Source organism: Neofelis nebulosa, chromosome 6 (genome assembly GCF_028018385.1).
Source record: "Neofelis nebulosa isolate mNeoNeb1 chromosome 6, mNeoNeb1.pri, whole genome shotgun sequence".
NCBI classification, from domain to species: Eukaryota; Metazoa; Chordata; class Mammalia; order Carnivora; family Felidae; genus Neofelis; species Neofelis nebulosa.
This window is the reverse complement of record NC_080787.1, coordinates 137,558,124-137,585,919: the sequence shown is the minus strand read 5'-3', so window position 1 is coordinate 137,585,919 and position 27,796 is coordinate 137,558,124. Positions and strand designations below refer to the sequence as shown.

Here is a 27,796-nt window from a genome sequence, read left to right as displayed (position 1 = left end):
CTTCACTAGGCGTGCTGCTCCAATGGGCTGAGTTTTATCTCCTGGACTCAAGCTGCAGGTCTAAAGAATCATTACTTTTACCCTTCTAAAGAGAATTTTAATATGTCCCTATTTTACTATCATTTCAGTTTCAAACTCACTTTTAGTGAAATTAAGAGTAGTATTTCTTCCTGTGCATTCCCACCCAGCCAAATAAAAAAGAAATTTATAGAAAGTATCCATAAAGGTCTGAATAATCATCCGAAGGCTTTAAGTATGCATTAAAAGACCAGAATCAATAAGTTATTTTTAACATAGTTCCATTTAGAAAGATTTAGAAAAGTGGCCATTATGCTGGCACAATGGAACACAGCACGGTATAAAGAACTGCGGGTATCTGTCCCAGGGATGCACCCTATAAATGCCCTCTGGCCCATTATTGGTGGGCAATGTTGCTCTTTTTCCTGATCATATTACAAGTCAAGTGAGTAAAACTCTTCTGTGGAAGAAATAAAGAGCTGAAGCACACATCCAACCAACCAGTGTTCAAGCCCAGCTAATAGCAACAAGCAGAACCATTTTCTAGCCCCAAATCCAAATTTATGTTGCCAATTAGCATTCTGTTAAGCTGAAACCCATATATTAAGAGTTGGGGGGGGGGGGCGCCTGGGTGGCTCAGTCGGTTGAGCGGCCGACTTCGGCTCAGGTCATGATCTCACGGTCCGTGAGTTCGAGCCCCGCGTCGGGCTCTGTGCTGACAGCTCAGAGCCTGGAGCCTGTTTCAGATTCTGTGTCTCCCTCTCTCTCTGACCCTCCCCCATTCATGCTCTGTCTCTCTCTGTCTCAAAAATAAATAAACGTTAAAAAAAAAAAAAAGAGTTAGGGGGAAAAAGTGTCTCTAGGAAAAGAGATACAAAGAAAAAAAATAGGAACACCACTAACAGCAGCCAGTTTATTCAGAAATGTAAGCTATGTTTATGCTTGGAATCTTCCCTTTCTTAAATTTCCTTGTAAAACACAAGATAGGAGGGAAAAGATAGTATAAGGAAGTCAACCATTTTCATGGAAAAACCTTTACCTTACCTATAATGCCAACTCTAATTCTGTGGTATATGTGAATCTTCATGTAGTCTATTCATCCAATAAATATTCACTCAGAGTCAGCAAAATATGAAAATCATATGTTCTTATAATTGCTAGAAGTATTTAAAGGTGGGAGAAAATTTTGTAAATTCGACATGTGTTGTCATTAAAAAGAAAGTCTTCCTTAGGGTTCAGATTTCCCCAAGTGAGGAAGCTAATGATATTGATTTATATTTTCTTCTAATACCTTTGAAATATAAAAATAAAACTTCTGATACATTTTAACTTCTACATATTGCCTAGAAGTTCACCCTAGTAAAAGAAACATATTCAAAATAAACAGATTAAGATAGTCAACTGGGTGGCTCTGTTGGTTAAAGCATCTGCCTCTTGGTTTTGGCTCAGGTCGTCTCATGGTTCGTGGGTTTGAGTCCCTTGTAGGGCTCTGTGCTGACAGCATGGAGCCTGCTTGAGGTTCTTTCTCTCTCTCCCTGCCCCTTCTCCACCCTCTCTCTCTCTCTCTGTCTCTCAAAACAAATAAATACACTTAAAAAAAAAAAAAAAAAGACAGCCAGGTTAAACAAAAAAACCAATTAAAAAAAAATCTGGTTCAACCCATACTATCAGACTCTAAAAAGGAGCATCAATATAGGATGTCCCTTGAACGAGGAGGACAGGTCAGTCTGTTCCTGAAGGGGCCGCCCCATGCGCATGGGCTCTGTTTTCCCACCACATTCTGTGTTAAGTGATTCAATTGTTAACCTTTTCTTTGGCCATAATGTAAATCAAGCCATTCAGCACAGGAACCATTAAACAAGTCACTTTGTAGAATGCTGTCTCCTGGCTTTCCGCACATTATCTTTTAGAAAGTTCTAGTTTAGACTAAGGCTGTGGCCATCCCTCCTTTCAAAATATCAGACCCAAATCCTCTGGCTTGATGTTAGGCAGGTGAAATGACTCTGAAAAACCTAAGTAAAGCCTGTCTGGCAGTAAGGGACAAGTTTAGTTTGTAATTTTTAGGAAGCCCCCAAAAGATTTAATGGTCTTGCATTATATGTGAACCAAAACATCTCATACTATGGGGATATTTTAGTTGCGACCTTAAAAGTCCTCAATCACTTAAAATAGTATTTTGTAAAATGTGGAAGAAGCGACTGCCTGACGTTGTCTCCGCTGCCCAAACTCTGGAGCTCGGTTCAACCACACGGCTCTCCCGTGCCTCAAGCCAGGTCAGCCTCGAAATCTATCCAAAGCCAGAATGAAAGGCTATAAAGAGACGCACACATGGATGGGAGGTGTTATTATACCTCAGCTGTAACATTACACCACTCTTTGCACAAATACTTCCCAACTCAATTTCCCCCAGTGCAGATCAATTCTAAACCGATGGCTTGCTTTACCAAATAACTCACTTCACCCAACGTTTCACTACACTTGCTTCACCCTAGTCAAGAAGCTCCAGATACAGAAAGATAATTCCAGGCTTTTTCTGGAACACATGTTGTATCAAGAGAAACCAACAAAAGGGACGAAAATAAATGTCTGCAATGGACTCTAGGAGCTCTCGTGCCTCACTGTCCCCGTTGTTGCTTTAGTTTTTCCTCGACATCATGTATTTTTTAAAATAACTTAAATAGCATCATAATTAAACAATTGACAATCTGACGTTTCTTGGAAAGACGTTTTACCGCAAATGTTTTCATCAATATGTAAGAACCAAATATAGATCACCAACGCTTACCTACCGATTTGTAGAAACACAAAAATTGTGATTTACTAAAACTTGTGCCTCGAGTAAAAAGCTATAAACCCCAGGAGGATGAAGAGCATGATTTCCTTGAACGTCGTCTTAACCGGAAGGTAAATTGAACCTCAAGGCATAAAGCTGAAGGCTTAAATTTTTTTTTTTTTTCCAACGTTTTTTTATTTTATTTTTGGTACAGAGAGAGACAGAGCATGAACGGGGGAGGGGCAGAGAGAGAGGGAGACACAGAATCGGAAACAGGCTCCAGGCTCCGAGCCATCAGCCCAGAGCCTGACGCGGGGCTCGAACTCACGGACCGCGAGATCGTGACCTGGCTGAAGTCGGACGCTTAACCGACTGCGCCACCCAGGCGCCCCTATAAAGCTGAAGGCTTAAAATGAGAACTCTTAACCTTCCCCTCACGAAAGAAAATAAAATTTATCAAAATAAAATAAATTAAAATAAATGTCCAGATATTTAACAGGGAGTCAAGTTAAGTACTCAACCAGCAACTTTTTTTTTTTTTTTAAACTCTAACACTCACAACAGAAGTTTGTTATTAATGAAAAACAGCAGAGAACACATTCTCCTCTGGCAAAGAGAAAGCAATTTTTCACTTCCCCTGGTAACTATCTTTAGTACTTTACATTCTTGGAAACCAGGAATGTGAATATGGATTTATTGTGGAGCAACACTCAATTATCTCATGTCAGTTACGGGGGTGGGGAAGCCTATGAAATCAATGCAAATGAAATCCTAAAGCACGGCAGGCATCAATATAGGCATTGAGGTCGGGTGACAAAGGGCTTATGATCCCTGAAACTTTCATGGCCTGGACATTCCCGACTATGGCCAGTGGGCTATTTACATCTCAGTATGGAAAAGAATCAATGGAAAACTGAAAAGCCTTCGCCCTTGCACAAAAGATAATCAAAGCGCCTAAACCACCGCGGCTCGAGCAGGACCCAGTGGGAATTATCTGAAATTAATTACTCTGCTCTCAGGCGAACGTAGCATAATTGAGGAGGACTATTTTGGAAGGAGTTTCTTGCTGAGTCTCCATAAAAACACAGGACGTGGGGTAAGAGGGGCGAGTGTCACCTACATTAAGATTGCAATCAAGTTCAAGCAAACTTTAAACAAGTGGTGGTCAGCTGTAGGAACGAACAGGGTGACTGAAAATGGGTGTGGGCTGTTTGCACAAAGCTAGCTGGCAAAATATACGGGGTAAATAACAGCACTTCAGAAAACTCCATGGCTGCTGGATGGCCTGTCTCCACCTACCTCTGAGCAAAAAGGCACCCTAGAGCTTCTGGAAGGCTGTACTAGAAATGGAGGGTGCACATGGTATTTCTGGCCAAACAGAACTGGCTGGATTTATTTTTTGAGTCATCTACGAAGAAGCCGTTTGCTAAGATGCGAATAATGTAAGTGCGTACATGATGTCTCAGGTCTGTGTGAGCACATGTGGGGGGGTGATTTTTACCTCTACGCCGCGGGGTAGACTCCGTTAGGGCAGGGCCTCGTCTCTCCCGCTTCTCTACCTTTGTAACCTGAATATCTAACCCTAAGCCTGGTATACAGCAAGCGCTTGGCAAGATGTCTCCTAAACGAACAAAGAAACGCTCAAGACAACGAATGTCCATCTTCTAAGACGAACCCATTTTATTCCGACAATTTATACTAAGATGTTGGTTCTGATGTACCCACTGAAGGGGATCCAAACAAAACAATGCCTAATGACGCTTTCCTAGCCGCTCGTTCAGGACCACTATAGTACTTGGTTTATATTAACTTTTTCCTAAACGAGATGAGCCTCCCTCCTTGCGGTCCAATTGTGGGAGGTTTTCTATAGTCCTGCTTTTCCGACTGGATCATCTTACAACCTTCCCCCCTTGACTCAGATGCTGTTAATCAGGGCAGTACGCAGGGAGCCTGATACTAAAGGACCCACTATGGACAACTGGGTCTTTGTGTTCTCCCCAAACTGGGTTTGAATCACATCAGTCCTGAGTTACTGTATTTATTCTTCATGATTCTTTGGGTTCATGATTTACATTTGTATCATGCTGGTCTTTAGGACTAGGGGATAGGAGACCCAAAAATGGAACCCTGAAATCCACAAACACAGTTCTTTCGATCACTTCACAGTCCCAGGACACAATGCTGGCCAGCATACGATACGTTTATTACTACAAACGCTAACTTCTCAGTCTCTTTCACACAAAAGCAAACCAAGCAGGGCTTTCAAATTAATAATCCTCTGGGGGCTTTTTTTGTGTTTTGTTTTTTTGGTATGTTTTCTTAGCTGAAATGGAAATCTGGTGCTTGACTCAGGAAATCGGAGACAAGAAGGTAGCACGAGGCTTATATTTACCTCTGATAAGCCACCATTTGCTGCTTAGATGCAAAGAAGCCGTAAAGACGGAGTCTGTGGTTATAGGACGTGAAACATGCTCTTAAGGCAGCCAGGAAAGATGAACGCTTAAATGCAACTTTGTTCACTAGTATTTCTCAAACACAAACACACCATATGAACTGGACACTGAGTCAGACACTCGCTGGAGACACAAAGATAACATAGCGTGTCTTTCAAGGAGCTCACGATTCCCAAGGAGGTTAGAATGTGTCCAGTGAATTCTGATACTCCAGGATAATGGTCAGGTTTCAGGTACGAAGCTAGTTTAACAAAAGCACAGAGTGGGAAGCAATAAAATATACTTAAGGAGACTAAAGGAGGTTTCAGAGAGACTGAAGTTGGACTTTACTTTGAAGGACGCACAGATTTTCACCTGGGAAAATCTCAAGGAAGGTATTTTAGATAGAGGTAATTGCACGAGTTAAAGCGGAGTGTGTGAGGGGCGCGTGGGTGGCTCACTCGGTTGAGCATCTGACTTCGGCTCAGGTCATGATCTCGCAGTCGGTGAGTTCGAGCCCCGCGTCAGGCTCTGTGCTGACAGCTCGGAGCCTGGAGCCTGCTTTGGATTCTGTGTCTCCCTCTCTCTCTGCCCCTCCCCAACTTGTGCGTGCTCTCTCTCTCTCTCAAAAATAAAAAGCATTAAAAAAAAATTTTTTTTAAATACGATGAATAATAAAAGTCATCCAAATAAAAGAAGTAAAACTGTCTCCATTCACAAATGACATGATCTCATATGGAGAAACTCTCAAGATTCCATCACACAAAAACTGTTAAAGATAATGAATAAATTCTGTGGGACACCTGAGTGGCTAAGTTGGTTAAGTGTCCGACTCTTGGTTTCGGCTCATATCATGATCTCACAGATCAGACTGCGCAGAGCCTGCTTGGGATTCTCTATCTCCCTCTCTCTCTGTCCCTCCCCTGCTTGCTTTCTAAATAACAGGTGAGTAAACTTTAATAAACAAACAAACCAATTCCACAAAGTTGCAGGCCACAAAATCAACACGTGAAAATCAGTTTTGTTTTTATATGCTAGCAATGAACAACGTGAAAAAGAAAATAAGGAAACAATTTGACTTACGATAGCATCAAAAAAATGATAAAATACTTAAAAATAAACTTAAGGCAAGACATATACACTGAAAATTATAAAACATTGCTGAAAGAAATGAAAGAAGACAAATAAATGCAAAGATGTCCTGTGTACATGGGTTGGAAAAACTTCACGTTAAGATGACAATACCATCCAGATCAAGCTACAGACCCAGCGCAATCCCCGTCAAAATCTCACGGCATCAAAAAAAATAAAATAAAAAAAAAATCAAACAAACAAAAACAAAACAAAAATGAATCTCACAGCATCTGTTGCAGAAATAGAAAAATCCATCCTAAAATTCACAAGAAATCTCAAGGGAGCTGAGCAGCCAAAACAATCTGAAAAAGAAGAACCAAGCTGGAGGCCTTGCACTTCTTGATTCCAAAACTTACTACAAAGCGACACTAATCAAAACAGTAGAATATCTACAAAGGACAGACATGTAAACCGACAGAATAAAATCAGAGAGCCCAGAAATAAACCCCAGCATATGGTCGATTAATTTTTAAAAAAGGACGCCAAGACCATTTAATGAGGAAAGAACAGTCTTTTCAACAAATGGTTCTGGGAAAACTGGGTTATCTATCTACAAAAGAATGAAGTTGGACCCATATGTTACATCATATATAAACATTAACTTTAAATGGGCCAAAGACCTAAACTTAAGAGCTGAAACTAAAACTCTTAAAAGAAAATGGGAGAGGATGTGTGGGTGGCTCGGTCGATTAAGCATCCTACTCTTGGTTTCAGCTCAAGTCACGATCCCAGGGTCGTGGGATCGAGCTCTGCATCGGGCTTCACGCTGGGTGTGGACACTGTCAAGACAGTGAAAAAGGCAACCGCAAAATGAAAGAAACTATTTACACATCATGCTTCTGATGAGAGATTAATAGCCAGAATATGCAAAGAACGCCTGTAATTCAACAGCCAACAATAAAACAACCCAATTCAAGAATGAGCAAAGAACTTGAATAGACATTTCTTTAAGGAATATATATATACACCTTCTCATTACCATTTTATACCCTTTAGGATAGCTATTAGCAAAAAAGGGGGAAATTACAAGTGTTGGTGAGAAGTACAGAACTGGAACTTTCACACATTGCTGTCAGAAATATATAATGATTCAACCACTGTGGAAAACAGTAGAGTGGTTCCTTACAAGAGTAAACATATAATTAACATGTGATCTAGAAATTTTACTCCAAGAGACACACTGAAAAGAAGTGAAAGCAAGGACTCAGATATTTGTATACCAATGTTCACAGCACCATTTTTCACAACAGCCAAAAGGTAGAACACCCAAGTGTCAATCAGCAGATAAATGGATAAACAAAATGCGGTCTATCTATATGGTGGCATATTATTTATCCTTAGAAAAGGAATGAACTTCTGGCAAGGGCCGCAAGGTGGATGAACCTTGAAAACATAATGCTACATGCAATAAACCCGACACGGAAGGACAAAGACTGCGATCCCATGTACATAAAGGACCTAGAATAGTCACATTTCATAGGGATAAAAAGTAGAGGGGTGGTTTCCCAAAATGAGGGAAAGGGAGTTACTGTTTAATGACTATGGAATTTCTGTTTTGGATGATGAAAAAGTTCTGGAAGTAGATTTTGGTGATGATTGCACAGCATTCGTGCTTAATGCCACTTAACTGAATATTTTTTTTTTTTTAATTTTTTTTTCAACGTTTTTTATTTATTTTTGGGACAGAGAGAGACAGAGCATGAACGGGGGAGGGGCAGAGAGAGAGGGAGACACAGAATCGGAACAGGCTCCAGGCTCCGAGCCATCAGCCCAGAGCCTGACGTGGGGCTCGAACTCACGGACCGCAAGATCGTGACCTGGCTGAAGTCGGACGCTTAACCGACTGCGCCACCCAGGCGCCCCTACCACTTAACTGAATGTTAATCGAACTGAAAGTGCTTAGAAGATTAAACGTTAAGTTACACAGAATTTACAACTAAAAAACAGAGCATGACTAGCACTGTTTGGACTGCAGGTAAGTCTATCAAGCAAAGAAAACTGAGTAATGTGTCAGAAGAGACACTTATCTTCAGATCTGGGTGGGACCTGGTAGATGCAGAAAGAAGTCCAAAGGCAGAAACTGCCTGAGATCTACTGTCTGTTAGAAGTGGTCGAGATGCTCAAAGAGACAGCAAACTTACGTTGCAGGTTGACGAGCCATCGAACGTCGGGTAGGAACCGTCTGGCCAGTCGGCAGGGTCCAAGGCCGCTGACTGCCGGTGCTGGGCCTCATACTCTTTGAGCTACAACAAGAGAAAATGAAAGACTGACATGAAAATAACGGCCAGGGCTGTCTACCAAGCAGCAGAGAGAATGTTCTGGGCACCTTCTTCATGCCACTGCTGGGGTCTCAGTGCCGGCCAAAGACGAGGTTCTCGAAACTGAGAGGGAAACGGGCGGCCTGCCCTGTGATTTTTCATCTACACCAACCTGACGGGCACAACGGACTCTTTGTATCCTGTGTTCTAAAAACAACCTTGGTTTTCACTCCAAGGTCCTCCAGCATCAACACTGATCTTTCTCAGTTCAATTATAAGTTCAAAAACAGAAATTGTCTGTAGGGTGGCCTCTGAATTACTTCTCTTTGTAGAAGACACAATGGGGTAGACTATGGACATTTTGATAAGACACAGGTGGAAGCCGGAAATGGACTTTCTAAAATCACTTGCTTTTCTTGTTCTAGACTGCTTCAAGTTACCAGTTACATGTTATCACCTAACAAACATTATGGGCTTTATTGGAGAACCTTGTGGATGAGAGGAAAATAACCAGCTATCTAGAATATGTTCAGAGACTCATCTAAAGTTTGGGTTTAGACACTAGGTTTCTACTTTCTGAAATAGAAAGACAAGTGAGATATTATAAGAAATTGGCAAATTTTAAGGCAACAGAATTCGATGAAAGGTCTTTTAGAATGGCAAATGTGAGAAGTTCCAAGTGTGTTTTCATAAAACATGTAGAAATTTAACTCCGCAACAAAATACACTGAAGTTGCCATTGTATTAAAATTCTATTATAAAGTAGTTTTTAGATACAAATTTAAGACACTGATTAAATCAGTTCCATAAATCAAGACACCAGAAAACCAGAAATGAATGATCTGACCTAATAGCCCAGGAGATGGTCTTCAACCTACAGGAGCTACACAGATGTAGCAAAGTCATCATGTTGACATTATCCCTCGAGGGAAAAGCCACTTTCTGAAGTATCACTCCTACCAGGAAATTCTTTTCTGTGCATACTTGTGACGGGAGACAGACTGGGGAAGGCAGATCATAGTGATTAATTGGCTGCAGAACCAATCGGGAACCCCTGGGCCAATTACGTAACTCCTCCGTGCCTCAGTTTGAAAATGAGGATGACGGAAAACTATCTCACGAAACAACTACCACAATCACTTAATACAACAACACTCTTAGCACACCGAACGCATGCAACAGACTCAGTATGAGCATAGTATTATCACCGCCCTTGTGGTTTCAGATCAAAGAGAACTCAAAGTTCACATCAACTCCAAGAGTTTGAACTTTTGCTCTTTGCTAATATCATTTTAATACATTTTAGTACATTTAATATCATTTTAGTACATTAGGGGCATTATTTTTACTCTAATCTTTATAGTACATTTATGTAGGAGAATGCTCTTTCCTGGGGCTCCTTCCTGGGTGGCTCAGTCGGTTAAGTGTCCAACTTCGGCTGAGGTCATGATCTCACCGTTTGTGGTTCAAGCCCCACATCAGGCTCTGTGCTAACAGCTCAGAGCCTGGAGCCTGCTTCGGATTCTGTGTCTCCCTCTCTCTCTGCCCCTCCCCCAAATTACAAAAAATTAAAAAATAAAATTCTACGTTTTAGAGTTATAAAACAGGATCTCTAAAAAGAATTCGAAGTGCATTTTACAAGGGGAAAACCTAACCTGATTTTATATACATATATATATATAAGTGTGTGTGTGTGTGTGTGTGTGTGTGTGTGTATATATATATATATATATATATATATATATATATATATATAAAACTACTCTTTTATATTCCACTTTGCTCCCAAAGAAGCTCTGACTTAAATATAACTTCAGGGAAGAAAGACAATTGATTTCATTTGAGAACTTAGATCTTTTAAAGCAAATGTATAGTTTTAAAACAATGACAGAAGTATGTGTGTGCATGTGTATGTGTGTGTGTGTGTGTGTGTGTGTGTGTGTGCACGTGCGTGTGTGTCTGTCTCAGGAGGAAATACTCCTTTCACATCCTATTTTCTTAAGTCCCATAGTTTGCTCATACTTGAAGTCTAGGACATGATTCCTAGAGGGATGGCCATCTTTAGTAGGTTAATGCTTACTCTATTTTTAAAACCTTTGAGGAGATACTAAAATGTCCCATTTCTACAAGAAAAGAACATTTATGTTATATCTAATCTAAATCCCCTCCAGCTGCAATTTAACTTCATTTCCTTTTATTCTGTCCTCAGTAGAGATTAAAACAAAATAAAACAAAACACTCTTCAGTACATCCTGAAGAGATGTTGTTTAATCATCCTTCATATACTTGGAGACAGTGATTAAGTTCTTTTCTGCTTCTTCTCGGAGATAAATCTTTACCATTTTTCACCCACGGGATCTATTTTAAAAACCCCACAATCATTTTGTTGTTTTCCTATGGATTCTCTCCATAAGCCTCTGTAGTTGTCCAGATCTCTGTGACTGATCACAGTTGCTGCTGCAAGGAAATAATTTAATAATATATATAGGTTCCCAGTTTGTAAGTGTGAGCTCTGGTATACCAGATGCCCAGACTCTGTTGACAAAACTGTTCATCACTTCCCCAGTTACTGTGGATTTGGGCTCACATCTACACCCTATAATTCTCTCTGGAGAACTCTCCGTGGTCAGCAGGATTCATTTCCCAGAGGTATCTAGAAGGCTGCCTCCTCCTCCCCAATCAGCTTTAAGCCTCTCTTTCTCTGGCAGGACAACTTTACAAGGCAATTCACCTTCCAGGGCTCCCTACTCCCTAGGGGATGGTTCTGAAGCTAGATTTCTCCTAAAATCGCATCTCTGTCCAGATTTTTCCTCTGGCTCTTCTGCTACCTTCCCTCACTTAGCGGCAGTCAAGTCAGCAACAAACATTGAGCCCCCCCCCCTTTTTTTTTAATAAACCCCAAAGACTTTATTTAGGACTTTCACACAGATACGACCTTATGGAACCAGCCACATGTTTTCCAGATGGATAAATATGTAATATTTAGTAACTGGATCAAGTTACATGAGTAGTCTTTTGTATTGATAATTATATTTTAGGAAATATGATTATTAAATCATGGTTACAGGTCTCCCTCAATTTCCTATAGATAGTGCTTCCAGGTAAAATGTCAAAGGACATATTTTCCTACGACATAGCTCCATCATGCTGAGCATTACTGTTCCAAAGCAAGAGAGTTCTGTTCTAGCCAAAACTTTAGAACAGAGTTTATTCCCTACCCACCCATCCTCACACACCACAAAAAGTACCCGATAAATGAATAGCCTGTGGATTCCAAGTACCTCAGAACTATCCCAAGATGTGAACACCCTGAACTTACTTACCAAGAGTTACATATGCTTTTAAAATTAGCACCTGGGGGGCACCTTGGTGGCTCAGTTGGTTAAGTGTCCAACCTCGGCCCAGGTCATGATCTCACAATTTATGGGTTTGAGCCCTGCATTGGGCTCTGCGCTGATGGCTCAGAGCCTGGAGCCTGCTTCCGATTCTGTGTCTCCCTCTCTCTCTGTCCCTCCCCCGCTCACACTCTGTCTCTCTCCCCTTCAAAAAAATATATATTTTTTAAAAAATTAGCACCTGGAAGTTGTATTATATAGAATATGCTAATTACCTAGACCCCTCCCAATTTTTTTTTACTAATAAGCTTGACTTCTCTAAAGCATATGTAGTAAGTATCCACCACAAAACTATTAGAAAATGTTTGAAGTGCCGTTAGATTTGATGGAAGTATTCAGTTAACAAAATATAAAAACCCTAAGTTAAGCCACTGTCTGTTTAAATTACACATTCAAAAAAATACAGAGCTGTTTCATAAAGGTCATTCTCTTCAAATGCTGCTTTGCGGCTTACAGTGGTGTTTCACATATTAATTCCTTGTAGCCTTTTTCATTTTGATCTCAGTTGGTATCGACAACTGGGATTTTCAGGTGTGTGAATCATGGCTGTGTATAAAACATCCATCAATGAGATCAAATTCATATAAACAAAGCATAACGGACCAACCTGTCTTTGACATTACACAAAATGCTCCCAATACAAGGATGTACCGGGGGATACTCCCAGCTCCAAACAGCTCACAGGCAAACTTCTGATCCTGGGTCGTCCCCTCAGGGGTAACATTTAGACGTTCTACCCACGGGTCTTAAGGTGTCTGATTGACAGTGAGAGAAACCTACACCCGATGTCCTGAAGGACCATTCTCATCGAGAGGTTCAAGTCAAAGGGTTTTCTTTTAATACCACGACCAAGTAAATTTAGCTCCTTGACCTGGTCATTAAAGAGGCAGATCCTTTCCACAGACTACTATCTGCTCTAAATAACGTCTTGCTTCAAGTGTGCTGTCTCTGGCCAATGCAGCAGCCCATCCAGGCACTAGTAGCTGAAGACGTATGCTGCCCTATCGAGGGCAGGCCAAAGGGCTTCCCTGCTACTTCATCGTCTGGCAAAGGACACCCATCTTCGCGTGCAGAATCTCGTAAAGTTTGGAGAACGTCATCGGTTTTGTTCTTCACCAAAACCTGTGCTTCTGGATCGCCTTACAGAAAATGTTTTTGACCTCTTGATGGAGCTCTGCCCCGAGAGTCGGCAAGGCTGCCCACCTGGGAACAGACGGACGGCACGGCTAAATCCTCCACCCGAATGCACACACCGCCGTGTCACCTTCGCGTGGCGTTAACTTCTGATTTCCTTTCCTGTAAACAGTGGCTAGCTGGTAAAATGATCGGCTCGGACAGAGCTTCGAATTAACTTTTCTCTCCACCTTTGAAAATATTCCTTTGTTGCTTTTCAAACTAGAGACATGTGCCACCTAGTCTACGGGCCTCCCACCCTGAACGCACCCGATCTCGCCTGATCTCGGAAGCCAAGCAGGGTCAGGCCTGATTATTACTTGCATGGGAGAAATGTGCTACCTAAAACTGACCATGTTAAGGCTGCTTTTTAGAAAGTTTTTATTTATTTTGAGAGAGAGAGAGAGAGAGAGACAGAGTGCACGCGTGTGCGCACACATGAGCGGGGGAGGAGCAGAGAGAGAATCCCAAGCAGGCTCCACTGTCCGCATGGAACCCGACGTGGGACTCGAACCCCCGAACCGTGAGATCATGACCTGAGCCGGAATCAAGAATCAGAACCTCAACCAACTGAGCCACCCAGGCGGCCCAAGGCCACTTTAATATTTTCTTCTGCCCCAGGAAAACTGGATTAGGTACATCCCATGCAACTCCCTTTCCAAACATAGGTGTGGCCAGACGACTGTAGACATCGTCTGCATTCTGATCTTCATTTTTATGATTAAAAGGGCAAGGCAGGCAGCATTTCTCCCCAGAAGTAAACATCTCGCCTGTCGCGGTAAAACTAAATGCAGGTTTGTGTTTCTCACATGTATCTTCTAGGCATCCAGTTGGATATTTCCCCAAATGCCATGCCATGCTCAAGGAACAGAACTGGGAAGAAAATACACGGAGGACTCTGTGTTTCGCTGGCAGCTGGGCCAGGTGGCCAGAGGGGTGGTGGAGGAGGGAGACCGGGCTGAGTGTGAAAGGGGATCTGCAGCAAGGACAAGGGGTTGGCACCTGTCATCTGTTCCGTCGCTGGCCCAGCACTACTTTGGTCCACCAGGGACACTGCAGGCCGAGGTCACCTCCAGTTTTTCGAGTCGACGGAGCAAGAGAAGTCAGCAGATGGGCGTCTGAAGGTGGCCTTGGCCTTCAGGCCTCCTGCTACACCCAGTCCCACCTCCCATTCTTTTCAAGTGCTTTTTCTCCCCCCCATAATTGTCTCAGCAATAAATTAAACCTTTTTTTTTTTTTCTTTGAAACTGTTGAGGTTTAGAGTCAGGTACACTAAACTAAATTGAGGGTTCCTGTCACAGTTTCAAGGTTTCAGGTCTTTAAGATTCTACTTCGTGGTCTAGTCTTAACACATTAAATGGTTCCTTGGTGACTTAAAAGTTTTCGTTTGTTTCTAAACCTGCCGAATTTATCACTGCCTACACAGCACCAAACCAGCTGATCAAAGTGGAAACCCCAGAGTCCATCAGTCAGTTGGTTTGGCAACAACCAAGTAGGAAATCTCTTAATAACTGTGACCTCAGTAACAAATGCTACCTCAGTCCCCTAAGGGTTAATTAGGTTCTTTTAGTGCTCTATTTAACTCTGAGCAAAAAGTGTGTGCCACACTAAACTGTAATTAATATCTACTTAGAAATAAAAGGAAGCAAAAGTTTAAAGTAGACCTAAAGCTTAACTTTTAGGTCATTCAAAGTTTCGTTTGTGATCGTCTCTTACGGAACCGACGTTTGCAATGGTTGTCCTATATTAAATTTTACTCGGCTTTTTATTTACTAATTTTTTGTCCTTGTTACGTTTTTATCAATCTTTTGATGAGGCTTGTGAATTTTGCAATGGCATTCAGAGAGTCACCTTCCTCGTTAAAGTGGTCCACAGCTCAAAAATACTTGCCATTCATTTACTCATGTAGTCGCTGAAGATGGAAACCAAAACTTACAACGTGGAATGCTTGTATTAAGTAAAGAGGGTGGAATCACTATTTTATCCGATAACATAGGTACCTGATGACCGCCACCAAAGTTGTCATCAAAACGCTATTTTCATCTATTCCTGTACCCTTTGAGGCACTGGTTTTAGTCCCCTACAGCTGCGATAACAAACTGCCATAGAGCAGGTGGCCTAAAAACAACAGAAATTCCTCATCATTCCGGAGGCTAGAGAGTCCCAGATCAAGGGGATGGCAGACTTAGTGTGTGGTAAGGACCTGCTTCCTGGTTCACAGACAGCAATGTTCTCACCATGGGTCTTCACATGGGGGAAGGGGTGTGGGAACTCTCTGGGGCCTCTTTTATAAGCTCACTCGGTCTATTCATGAGGACTCCACCCTTAGAGCCTAAGTACCCCCAAAGGCCTTACCTCCGAATAACACGGCATTGGGCATGGGAATTTAATATACGGATCTGGGGGTTGTGGGGGAGGGCGGACGTAAACATTCAGGCTTCGGCAGTCCCCAAACATTTTTCCAGGTCGGGGGGGCCAAGGACTCACAAATGTAAACCAAAGCACCTATGCTCTTACCCTTGCAAGTGCTTCCTCAATGGTGATCATCTTCTCCTTGACCATCATCATCAGCTGAATCCGTTCCTCATCACTCATTGTTATCTCGCTGGCAACGTAGCCCACATCTTCTCCTGGAGATTGAAGACAAAAGACCGGAATGAAGAAAAAAAGAGAAAACAGAATGCTAAGCCTGAAAGCTCCTCGCTCGTTCCGGGCTAGAGAAGGAGGTAATTCAAGGGCACTGTGTAGCATGGTACGTTACCGGAGCAAGAGAAGCAGCAACGGGCTACTTTTGAAGAAGCCAACGAGTCCGTCTTATCGAGAAACAGGCTCCGAGAGCCTATGGACGTTACCACAGACACAGACCCTTCAAAACGATCGGAGCCTTTGTGATGGAGGGTCTAGCAGAGGAGTTTTGGAAGAAAGCTGACAGGAAGTCTGGAATAGCAGCGGGGGACGGAGACCTAATTTAAAGACCTGCTTAGAGCCGATAAGCATTCCAAAGCTCCTTTGGCTATGGTCCTCTGTGTCCTTCCATTTCAAATATGAACAAGAGGAAAGTTCTTTGGGGAGGGGAGGGAGGGACCCCTCTTTCACGACACAGAACTTGAAGGTCACAGAGTCAGCGGCAGAACAAGACCTACAGCCCGGTGAGACCCTAGATTCTTCCTAAACTGTGCGACTGTCGTTCCTCACAGGAGAAGCACAAATAAATACAATCGCAGGGATGCGGCATTTTGGTTCACTGGAGGGAAGGTTATCATATATGTATACATCTGAAAGCCTCGTCATAAATACGCATCCAAACTGGGAGGGAACTCAGCATGCCACTCAAAACTGAAGGCAGCCAGAACTGCTCGGGGCCATCCTCGCTAGGATCCTTCCAAAGTGCTTCCCCGCAAAGCCAAAGGATGGCCGCTGCCTGTAATATACGTGAGCCACGTTGGCTTGTGTGCTTTTGGTCAGCGTGTGAGGCTGTAATGCACAGACTGGGAACAAGCCCACACTCTGGTCGCTCATCTTTCTCCTGCCCGGTCTTTCTTAAGCATACTTTGCCAGCTTCGGTGTCACTAGGATGCTGGGCTATGGCTAAATTTGCCCTTGGTCTAGAGGGACAGTACAAGAGTCCGGCCGCAGATCGGCAGGAACCCGCTGCAGTCGGGGCAACCCTGGAATTCACGTTCCCCCGGGTTTCCCTATCTCATTTCCATTTTGTAATCAATCAGTCCAGAAATACCACTCACGCTCCCTTCGCCACTCATCTACTTGTCCGGAAGAATAATAGCGTGTGCTGGGTGAGGAGACAAGCCTGCTGGTTTGATTCATTTTACTATCTGTGTCGCCTCCGATGGTGGAAGGGGCGATGGGGAGCTGGCTGGATTTGTTTTTGTTTTTGTGTGTGTGTGTTTTTTTTTTTAAATCCACACGCGCCAGCAAACTATTGGCTTCCTCCCTCCCCCCATCCCTTTCTCGCTCTCTTTTTCCTTTCCTTTCTTTCTAAATAAGACTTTGTTGGGATCCAAGGCTTACTCTGCATCCCAAGTGATCCTGGGTGCGTGCCAAAAGGAAACACTGGCAATGTCGAAGCGTCCTAGCTTTATGGCAGGACAACTGAAATGACCCCACCGAATGTTGCCGAGGACCCAGGTGCGCTAACCGGTGTACGTGCTGTCCCTGTCCGCTTTTCTCATTTCCGTGTGTCCCAATGACTGGGGAAGCATTCTGAACAGGGTAGGACGCTACGACTTTGTAAAAGAAAACAAACAGTGTCACTGGTGAGCAACTGAAAGTTTTCATCTCATGATAACCTCATTCGGCTGGACCGGAATCCAGAAGTGGCTTTGTTTCTGTTTCTGTTCCCTCTCTGAATACTGGGGAAACATAAATTACATAACGGGGCCGCAAAGGGACGACATATTTACTTACTATATAAACAACAACAAAGACACGGCCAAGAGGAGGGCAGGACTCCCTTCACAAAGCCGCCCAGGCAAATTCCCATGATGTCAGACCGTTAGAGTTTCCCAACCCCGTAACTGTCCCTGCCACAGAGAAGCATCACAAGTTCAGAAGACTGCAAAGGCCCCAAGTGGCAGGACCGGGTGGGGGGTGGGTCCAACCCTAACAAATGCTATGCCTTTCTAGACCCTTTTAGGATAGATCTGGGAGGGTCAAGATCTTCTTGAGGCTGGCGCGACCGAGAAAACAAAAGATTTGGTCTTTGCCGCCAGACCTATGAAAAGGAAGATTGGCCAGACTCTTCTCATCTTATTTTCTTTGATTTAAAAACAACACCAACAAAAAAACACCACTGGGGTGAAGTCTTAAAATAATGAAGGCAACGTCAGAGAAGTTGAAGACTTTACAAGCCCAGGCAAAGAGTCACTGACACTCTAGCGTGCAGTTAGACCAGTGGCACAGGGCTTCCCTGCATTTGAGAGCTAAAGGGACCTACTGTCCGTCAGCTGTAACAGTACCTTTTGAAGTCTGTCTCATTATTCCTTTCTGGTTCTTTCGGAAGTTCTGCCAGAAATACTTATTTTTCTTCTTCCAATCTCCTTTTCCTTTAAAAACAAAAGTGGGGGGGAGGGAGGCACAAGCAATAAATTCATTAATAACAAAAGTAGCCTCTTCTTTAGAATTCAAAGCTTATAAGAATACTTTGATTTCACAAAAAGACAGTTTTTCTCTTTTAGTTTGTGAAAGACTTGGAAATGCCTAGAAAGTTGTTTAAAAGAAATGCAAATTTCCTAGCAGCAAGTAATGGTGCAGTGGGGCTAAGATGAGAAATAAAGCAACATCAAAAAGGCAGGCCAAACACACATTCTTATATTCGCTTTGATGTTGTCTAACTAGGATGTCTAATTCTGCCTTGTCTTGGCTTGTGGTAGATTCTCCCCCTCTGGTCTCAGCCACAATTATTTCGACCAGACCACAAATAGGATGCTTTAAGAAGTTAACTTTGTTTTGCCGTTATCCCTGGTGTGGATCCCCATCTTGACTTCGTTCTGTTATTCCAGATTTAATGAAGAGAACAGAATGGTTGGCATGTCCCGTGGGCATTAGTCAACAGAGCCGGTCCCATGGGCCTGTGGGGTTGACCTGCATGCCTTCTCTAGGGTGTGGAGTGCTCGTGGGTGCAGCCGTGGTGTGGGCGGGATGGGAGAGGAGACTCCCACCCCTCTGGCATTCGGGCTACTTGGTGACCTACTATCTGCAGCTACCCAGGGTTCCATGACAAGAAAAGCAGACTGCGATCCTGCTGTGACCTCTCCCAAATGGGACCCCTCCTTCCTCCCCTCCCCCCACCAACCCCCGACGGTTCTGGGAATAGTCTCACTTGTCTTAACAACAATGTCACTGCCGTGGCCAGACATCTGCAGTATTTGGTAGGGTTCTGATCGTCACTGATACAGAATACCTTTGCAAAGGCAAAAGGAAAGGAAGCGAGCACATAAAAAGCACAGAGTGGGTCTTTATTTAAAAATGAAACGAAGGAGGGGCGCCTGGGTGGCTCAGTCGGTTGAGCGTCCGACTTCGGTTCAGGTCACGATCTCGCGCTCCGCGAGTTCGAGCCCCGCGTCGGGCTCTGGGCTGATGGCTCGGAGCCTGGAGCCTGCTTCCGATTCTGTGTCTCCCTCTCTCTCTGCCCCTCCCCCGTTCATGCTGTGTCTCTCTCTGTCTCAAAAATAAATAAACGTTAAAAGAAAAAAAAATTAAAAAAAAAATGAAATGAAGGAGCAGCTCTCACGTAGATGTGGCACGCTCAAAGCAGAGGCTTTGTCACTGTCACCATTTGGTGTCTGGTTGCTCTGCGGCCACTGGAAACAGGACCCAGCGGAGTCATGCGCTGTTGGGTCTCCACAGTCTAGACTGGTGGTGCCAGGCGATATGGCACAAAACAGACGTGTGGAAACCCGTGTCCACAGGGCTCCCAGGCTAGAAAAGGCATCATGTGTCACAACAAGATGCCCTCATTTAAGTTCCGATACACCCTGGAGCTACGGGATAAAACCCATGCCAGCTAGGCCGAGACTTCCTATGTACTCACAATCTTGAAAGTGACCTTGATGGCACCTGCTGTCTCTGGCTAAACACTGCAGCAAATAACAGCCACGCAGGGTTAAAGCAGAGGTAGGATTATCACTAAGGCAACCTTTCTCTAGGGCAATTAGGGATCATAATGTATTTCTTTTACTGGAAGGTATACTCCCCTCCCCCCCACCTTCCTCTCTTTTAATGCTTCCAAAATGGAGGTACAAATTAAAAAATAAATAATAGCTAACATTTATTGAGCACTTACCATACCCAGGCACTTTGCTAGCTAATGGTTTATTTCATTTGATATGTACAAGGAACATGATGTATTATTGTTTTCCATTTAGTGGATGAGAAAACCAAGGCTTCAGGAGGCAAGAGACTTGCCCAAGGCCATAACCACTGAGTTGGAAAGGGTCATGATTCAACTCCAAGTCGAAACCTGATCTGAGCACTTCTGCTCCTGATCACAATCGACCTTACCAGGCTCACTCTGACCCAAACAGAAAAGGTGTTACTAAATCAAGACTGGATTTTATAATCAAGGAAATATAAGACATGTAACACCTTAATTGTGCATACTATTTGATTCAGAAGTTCCAAATCAGAGAATTCATCCTAAGGACATGATCAGGGATAGGTTCACAGATTTTTAGGATAGTGTCAATTCTCTGAGAGCAAAAATTAGAAGCAACTTAAACGTCCAGCGAAGAAGCGATGGTTGATTGAATTATGGCTCATCCAATATGACGGAATATTATAAAGATTTAAATTTTTTTACTGCAAAGAATATTCAATCAACGTGGGAAAATGCTCAGGACCTATTCAATACAAAAAAATTATAATATGTAGAGTATGATCCCAATTATGTTTAAAAGAAAGCCCACACAAATACAGGGCAAAAAAAAAGAAAGGAAAGGTATGTATCGAAATCTTAACAGTGTTTCTTTCTGGGTGGAAAGATTCTTTGCGGTTTTTGTTTTTTCACCATTTGTATGTTCTATAAAGTATTAAAATTCTTTTAAGTCATTAAACCAAGAAAAGGAGTACTGACCTACAGAGCCGTCTTCTGAGTTTGACTTAGGAAGAGTGCTCCTAGAAAAAGAAAAAAAAAAAAGTCTGATTACCAGGGAGCCTTGCGTTGGTGTGAGAACTGAAAACCCTCCCAATTCGTCTGACCCAGCATCAATACCACCAGCAGAGCCAGGGGAATTCTGATAGGGTGTTTACCACTGCCCTTATCTAGCCAGCTGCTGCTTTTCTAGAAACACACTCATGACCCATTGGTCAACATGTAGTGAAGATTCACTCCAGGGTAAGACCTCTATTGAATGAAGGGAATGGATTTTACTAGATGATCACTGGATAATCCACTTGTGTGAACTATGAACTACATGTTAGGTTATCGCCGTCGAGAAGTCTCTTGTGTAAGTGGGGAAGACAAAGCAAATAATAATAAAAATCAAGACCCAACACCATATGCCAGCCCCTTGAGCCAGCAGGTGAGTAAAGTGGTCAGCTGTAGGAGGAATGTAGGAGATCAGATGCTCCAAACAAAAGGGGGGGGAAAACAGTGCATAGTTTCTGCAGTTGGTTTCTGACAATTCGCAAGCACGCTCTCTGCCTTGCTAGATCTTTCTATGTTCGAAGAGAAGCCAGGAAATCTGCTTTTTTTTTTTTTTTTTAAAAAGGAGGGGGAGAGCTCCACATTTTCCAGTGATGGCAAATAATTCAATGTTTGTAAAAATGTGTCCAAGTTAATCAATACATGTCTGGGCACCAAATTTGGCCCACACCCCACCCTACCCTGGCTGCCCGTTTGTGACTGCGGATACAGACAAAAGCCAAAATACCTTGAAACATGAACACAGCCCCAAACCAATCAATTAAGCGTTTCTCTTGCAAACACATTGGACAGACACCAACTTAAAGCAAGAAGGGAAGAAATCAAAGAAAGGTAAAATGGGTTCTCTCAAAAAGGTCAGAGTAGAGGTGGAGCGCAGTCTTTCATTAAGTGGGTCCGAAGCCTAGAGGGTAAGTGAGTTCAGTGTCCACTTGCTGACAGGGAAAACCAGGAAGAAGGAACCTGCCTCCGCACAGAAGCACAGCTACTCAGGGGTTTATACCTGAATCTTCCCAATACAAGTTCCTCTGCCAGGGAGGAAGGCGGGGGCATCTGACAAAACTCTCCTGGATGTGAGAATGCATGGGAAGACCGAGGTCGGGAGTCTAGAACCGTGTTACCCTGAAGAGGTCAGAGGAAGAGAAGCAGAATAGGCAAATGGCGATCTGCTGCCTGCCTTACAGCTGAAACGACCTCTCGAATTGAAGGTGACCAGAGAGGGCAGGAAGGGCCTTTCTGTCACGCAGAGTCACCTGTGATGGGCCATCTCTCTTTAGAGCAGGTGCATGGATACTAGCTGACCGCTGGCTGCCAGGTGAGCACAGAGGCTCAGGCCCCACCAATACCTTCAAACCCTCAATGAGAGAAGAGAACTGTTTTCGACTAGCACACGAATCTAACAAACCTCTCCTACCGATGAGGGGAGGGCGGGGGGGTGCTAAGAACAGAAGTAGGGGAGGCCTCCTCTCATTTGCTGAGGACCACAGCTCGGTCTGAAGTCATGATTTCCCCTTACTGAGATGCTGTGAACACAGAAAATAAGGAAAATCTACCTCATCATCGAATTGCGCCAGGATTTAGCCCCAAGGATCTACTTACTCTCTGCCCTCCCATCCACACAAAAATGAAAATGACTGAAGATATTTAAAAAGCCATTTCAGTTTTTAATTCATTCAGCAAAAAGGTACCGAATGCTATTACGAGTAAGGTATACGGATGATAACGAAGAAATGGGACTCTCGATGTAGGGAGGGTGACAAAATGTGAACCAATGAGAAGTACTTGCAAAGGAGAAGGAACAGCAGGAGGAAGGGGAAGGGAGGGCAGGGGTGCAGAAGGAGGAAGAAAAGAAGAAGGAACAGAAGCAGTACAATCAAAGCGCTCAGAGCCACAGAATTACAGGCAAGGCACAATGGCAGCTGAAGAACAAACTATAGACAGTTGGTCAGTTGGCTGGGGATTAAGGCTGAAAACCTTTCTAAAGAAATAATATTTGAGCTAAAGTTTGGGTTCTTAAGTTTTGTGGTTTTTTTTTTTTTTTTTTACTCTCGCATTTTGAGCTCAAAGTCATGGTAATACGCATCAGTCCACCTTACCTCAACTGGTCATGACCTTCCAGCACAGCCATCTATGACTTTTGTCTACTGCATACAGCAAAGAGAGTGCCACATTTATTTTTAAACTCACTCTAATGACTAGGAGAGTCCTGACCTAATTGCTAAGGATCAAAGATATCAAATATCCCCAGCTCTTGATCAACTGCTTAACTATGTAATAAACTATAAATATGTGAACTTTTGCTTTTTTCTAGAAGAAATCTTTTCATGGGGAAAATGGCCTCAAGAAACATTGCTTTTCTTTAGTCTTTTGCTGATTTAGAATAATACACCCTTACTGAGTTGTAAGGAATTTTATTGAGTTAAAGGTTTTTTTTTAAGTTTATTTATTTATTTTGGGAGAAAGAGTGTGTGAAAGTGGGGGGGGGGTGGGCAGAGAGAGAGGGAGAGAGTCCCAAGCAGGTTCAGCACTGTCAGCGCAGAGCCCAATGTGGGGCTTGATCCCACGAACCATGAGATCATGACCAGAGCAGAAATCAAGAGTCAGACGGTTCATCACTCAGCCCCCAGAAGTGGCCCGAGGTTCCACCGGCTGGTGAGAGGCCAACAGAGTCATCCCCAGTCACTGGCAACCCAGTTGTCTTTCTCCCAGATGGTGGGCTCTCCCTCTCTGGATAAAATGTACGCAAAATGGACTCTATCCTATTATTTTAAAAAAACGCAAAGGCTAACTTCTATTTTCCAACCCATTTTTCATTCTTCCTGCAATATAAGAACGTCTTCTACTATAAAAATACTCAAGAACCCACACTGCCTAAAAAGAGAAGTTCTCACTACCACACAGCTATCACAAGATATAAATGCGCTTTCCTCTATAAAATTCTAGCTTCTAATTTTTTATTTTTATCTACTCTCTTCAAATTATGACACATATTTAAAATTTATCCTCAGGTTTGCACTCTCGATCTCTTCGTTAACGTGTTTCCACTAGTGATTGCGTGCATTTCCCCACATGGCCAGCAGATGGCACTGCAGCTCCTCTATTCATCTTGCGGTGACAAACGGGAATTTTTATTTTTAACGTTCCGCGAGTTCACAATCTAGACACTGGCCAAAGAACAGCAAGCCAGTGTTTCATAAGTGTGAGGCTCCCCAACTCATCAGTGTGCAAAGGGGGGAAACGACATCGTATGAAGTTTAATTTGGATGCAGTGAATTGTCGCTGCAAAGAGAGGCTTGGCAGAGCAGGTGATGCGAAACGCCATCTTTCTCCCTGAGACGGATTATAAAATCTATCCGGCAGGAGCAAAAACCCATGATGTAACCAAATTCCAAATTTGGATGGCAGCAGGTGGAAAGGGTCATCTGCTGATCTCCTGGTGGAAGAAATTAATGCTCAGAAGTCAGTTCCAAAGAGGCCTCCTCACCGCACCTCCTTCTTGCGGCCAGACGCCACAGGCCTGGGACCCACAGGCTGGAAGCAGGTTCGTCAGCCCTTTTCTAGCCATCACTTTCACTGTCAACAGGGTAAAAGGGATGGGAACCTCAGCGTGGGTTTCTGGGTTTCGATGATGAGGACGTAATAATTAGCATCCCTCTGCACTCTGAACATCTACGTAAGCGCTGAATAATTCGGGTTTCACATTTAGTCTTTGAACTCGATCTCAGAAGTACCTTTACGTCAATAACTATTAGACCCCAGTGTAAATATTTTTCCTCACGATCCCTAAGCTACTTTAGCCCTCTCTGAACTCACGTCCACTTAAGAAAATTCAATAAACGACCTATGAATGAGATAATAAAAAGAAAATAAGGGACAGCATCCCTGAACTTAACCGATTCCTTTCATCCTACCTCAATCTTTAGCGAATTCTTTAAGATGCGTCATTCCTTTCTTTTCACCCACTCACTCACTCACTCACTCATTCATTCTTTCTTTCCTTCAGTACACATTCATCCAACTCCCATTATGAGGCTGGCATCCTCTGAGGCATTGAGAATGTAACAGTAGATAAGACAGGTTAAGATCTCTGTTCTCTTAGAGCTCAGGATGGGCGAGAAGCGAGGTGGGCGGTGTAGATCAAGAAGGGGGGAGAGGGGCGCCTGGGTGGCGCAGTCGGTTAAGCGTCCGACTTCAGCCAGGTCACGATCTCGCGCTCCGTGAGTTCGAGCCCCGCGTCAGGCTCTGGGCTGATGGCTCGGAGCCTGGAGCCTGTTTCCGATTCTGTGTCTCCCTCTCTCTCTGCGCCTCCCCCGTTCATGCTCTGTCTCTCTGTCCCAAAAATAAATAAAAAACGTTAAAAAAAATTTTTTTTTTAAAAAAATAAAAAAAAGAAGGGGGGAGAATGTTTGGTGGGATGGACAGAGAAGTCTTCTCTCAAGAGGGGAGAGGTGAACAGAGACCCTAAACGATGAGCTGGCATGACATGTGCCCCACCCCCGTGGGGAAGGCTGGGTAGGGAGAGAACGGAGGAAGAAAGCAAGAGGTCTCCTCTCACACAGGAAGTTTGAGGTGTTTCTTCAACATCCCCGTGGAGATACTCAAGACACAGTAGGGTATGCGAGTCTAGAGTTCACGGGCATTGCTGAGGACTGGAGATCAGGATTTGGAAATCACTTGCCCATTTAAAGCCAGAAGACCAGCTGAACACAATGAAGAGAAGTGGCAGGAGGCCTGGGCTCAAGGGCAACCCATCCTCGAGGTCAGGGAAAGAAGGTGAAGCAGGCAGCGGGACTGAGGAGGAGGAGTCCGTGCGGAGAAGGAAAACCGGAAACACGCTTTCACCCTTCCCGGCTGAAATAACATTAAAATCGGTTTTACGCAAGCTATATTGCTGCCTCAGATGCCAGACAGGGTAAATTCTAGGTTGCTCTGTTTTCTTTTCTCTGGAGTCTGTGGCTTTACAGTAGAGCCCTCCAGGTGGCCACAGACAAGGAGCAACAGACAAAGGTCCAAAGGAGATTCTTTACATTTGTGTGGAATTCTACCTCTTAAAGAAAACACTCTTATCGCCAACCCGATCGCCGATCCCGAGACTACGGAGCGACAATCCGGATAAGGGCACAGAGGCAGGCAGGGGCCTAAGTGGGTTTAGAAGCCACATCTCTGACTCCAGAGTCCAGCGCCCCACGCACATCACCCTATCGTTTCTCGTTTACACAACAGAAATTCGTATTACGTTACATGCGTCCTAACCCTGTTGCTGGGTGAGTTACTAAAATGATAGGCTCAGAAGAACCGGGGAAGACAGAGCATGTTTTCAACACCAAATGTGAACGTGGCCTATGAGTTTCTTAGAACCAAGTATTTCAAGAGCAGGATCGGGTTATGCTGCTCGTGCAGACTCTGTCTGCGAGTTGACAGCAAAGAGGCCACGTACTTTGGCTCAGGCTCATTTTTCTTCTTATGTCCATTTACATAAATAGTCTCAGGTACCTCTAGGCAAAGGCAACTCGGTCTCTTTGCAACATACTGACTCCTGCACGCAAGCAAAGTGTAACAAATACCCAAACATAAAAAAGAGTTCCCAAAATAGACCTCATGTTTTTGTTTTGATGGGCTGTCCAGAAAACTTCATTATGAGAGAGAGAGAGAGACAGAGAGAGCGAGAAGCAATAACCTAATTTCTAAGAATGGAACATGTGTTATAAGTTACTGGAAAACCTATACTTAAGAGATTTTTAAGTTTCCTTTATCTTGAGTCTCCGGAAATTCACTTCTTCATGAGTTTCTTTCCTGCTGAATTTTGAATCAGGGCTTTTGCTGTGTCTGGGTCCCTTCCGGCATCATCCCAGGCCTGCCAAGGCGGTCCCCAATGCCAGTAGCATTTTCCTCAAGACGCAGAAAAGGACGGAGACATCTGTGCTATGGAATTGCGCGTGGGAGTGGGAGGGGAAAAGAAGCTGAAAGGGTTGAGGAGCTTTAGAGTAGTTGATTTTTTCTTATGTGTTCATGGGTTTCTTATATGCTGATTATTTCTTCTAAGTTGACATGCCTTCCTTAAATATGACTAACTACTTATATTCACATTTTGCTTATTTCGTAACAAATCATTTTGTAGAAAGTAGGTAATTCCTTAAATTTGGTATTTCTTATTATTCTTTGGATATCGAAGATATTTTTCATCATAGGAGCATATCTCCCCTATTTCATAAAAATATGTATGACACAAATTTCTGTTTACGCTATCTACTGTCTGCTATAAAAATTCACGGGTCAGCCATGGGACCCCATGGGACCAGGGCCAGGGCAGGAGGGACACAGGGGTCCACCGTGCTAGAGCTGCTCACTCTCAGCGCCAGGCAGGTTTAAGGAGCAAGGGGTCTCTCTTCCTTCACCCTTGATCTGGCCCTTCCCTGCCAACAGCTGCTGGCACATAATAGAACTTAACTTGCAAACTTACTGGCTAGGATTGAAAGTAACTCTGTTGCTCAAATCTGGTGTATTTTTTGAGCTCCAAGATTATTTAGTATCAATGACAACGTTGGTGACACTTTGTCACCCTGGTCAAAACACTCCATGCCTACAGGCCTTTTCTTTCATTTCAGCCTATTCCCAGTCTCCCCTTCCGGCTTTTGTTGCAAGGTCACCTTCGTAAATGATCAAGGCAGGTGTCGGAAGGACCAAATCCAAGGCAACGGCCTGACACAGCCCATGCGCAGCACTCACACACTCAGAGTCAGGCACACCTGTGACAGTGCGGTCACAAACCTAAGCCATGCCTTCCCTCTCATGTCAGGTCGTGATGGTAAAATCAGTACCTACCTTAACGGGCTGTTAGAATCACATGAACTTGGCAACTGGCAAGACCCCAGTCAGGGTGACCTCTTGCAACGATCACCGGGCCCCAAAGGGTGACCGCTCTCGGTCTCTGCCCAGGGCCCCGCCACCTCATT

At 43.6% G+C, this 27,796-nt stretch overlaps 1 protein-coding gene across 7 annotated transcripts in view; it reads right to left on the bottom strand.

The window, feature by feature from the left end:
• The window catches only part of SASH1 (SAM and SH3 domain containing 1), a 336,005-nt gene that overhangs the window by 64,326 nt on the left and 243,883 nt on the right, over positions 1–27,796 (bottom strand). For 6 of the 7 annotated variants that reach the window (XM_058735581.1, XM_058735583.1, XM_058735582.1 and 3 more), the window contains exons 5-8: positions 20,775–20,815; positions 18,160–18,246; positions 15,701–15,813; positions 8,499–8,600 (exon numbers count right to left, since the gene is read on the bottom strand). In XM_058735581.1, coding sequence (XP_058591564.1) covers positions 8,499–8,600; positions 15,701–15,813; positions 18,160–18,246; positions 20,775–20,815 — 343 coding nt within the window. Of the gene's footprint in view, positions 1–8,498; positions 8,601–15,700; positions 15,814–18,159; positions 18,247–20,774; positions 20,816–27,665; positions 27,765–27,796 lie in introns of those variants that run through there. The other variant, XM_058735585.1, reaches the window with a different exon arrangement.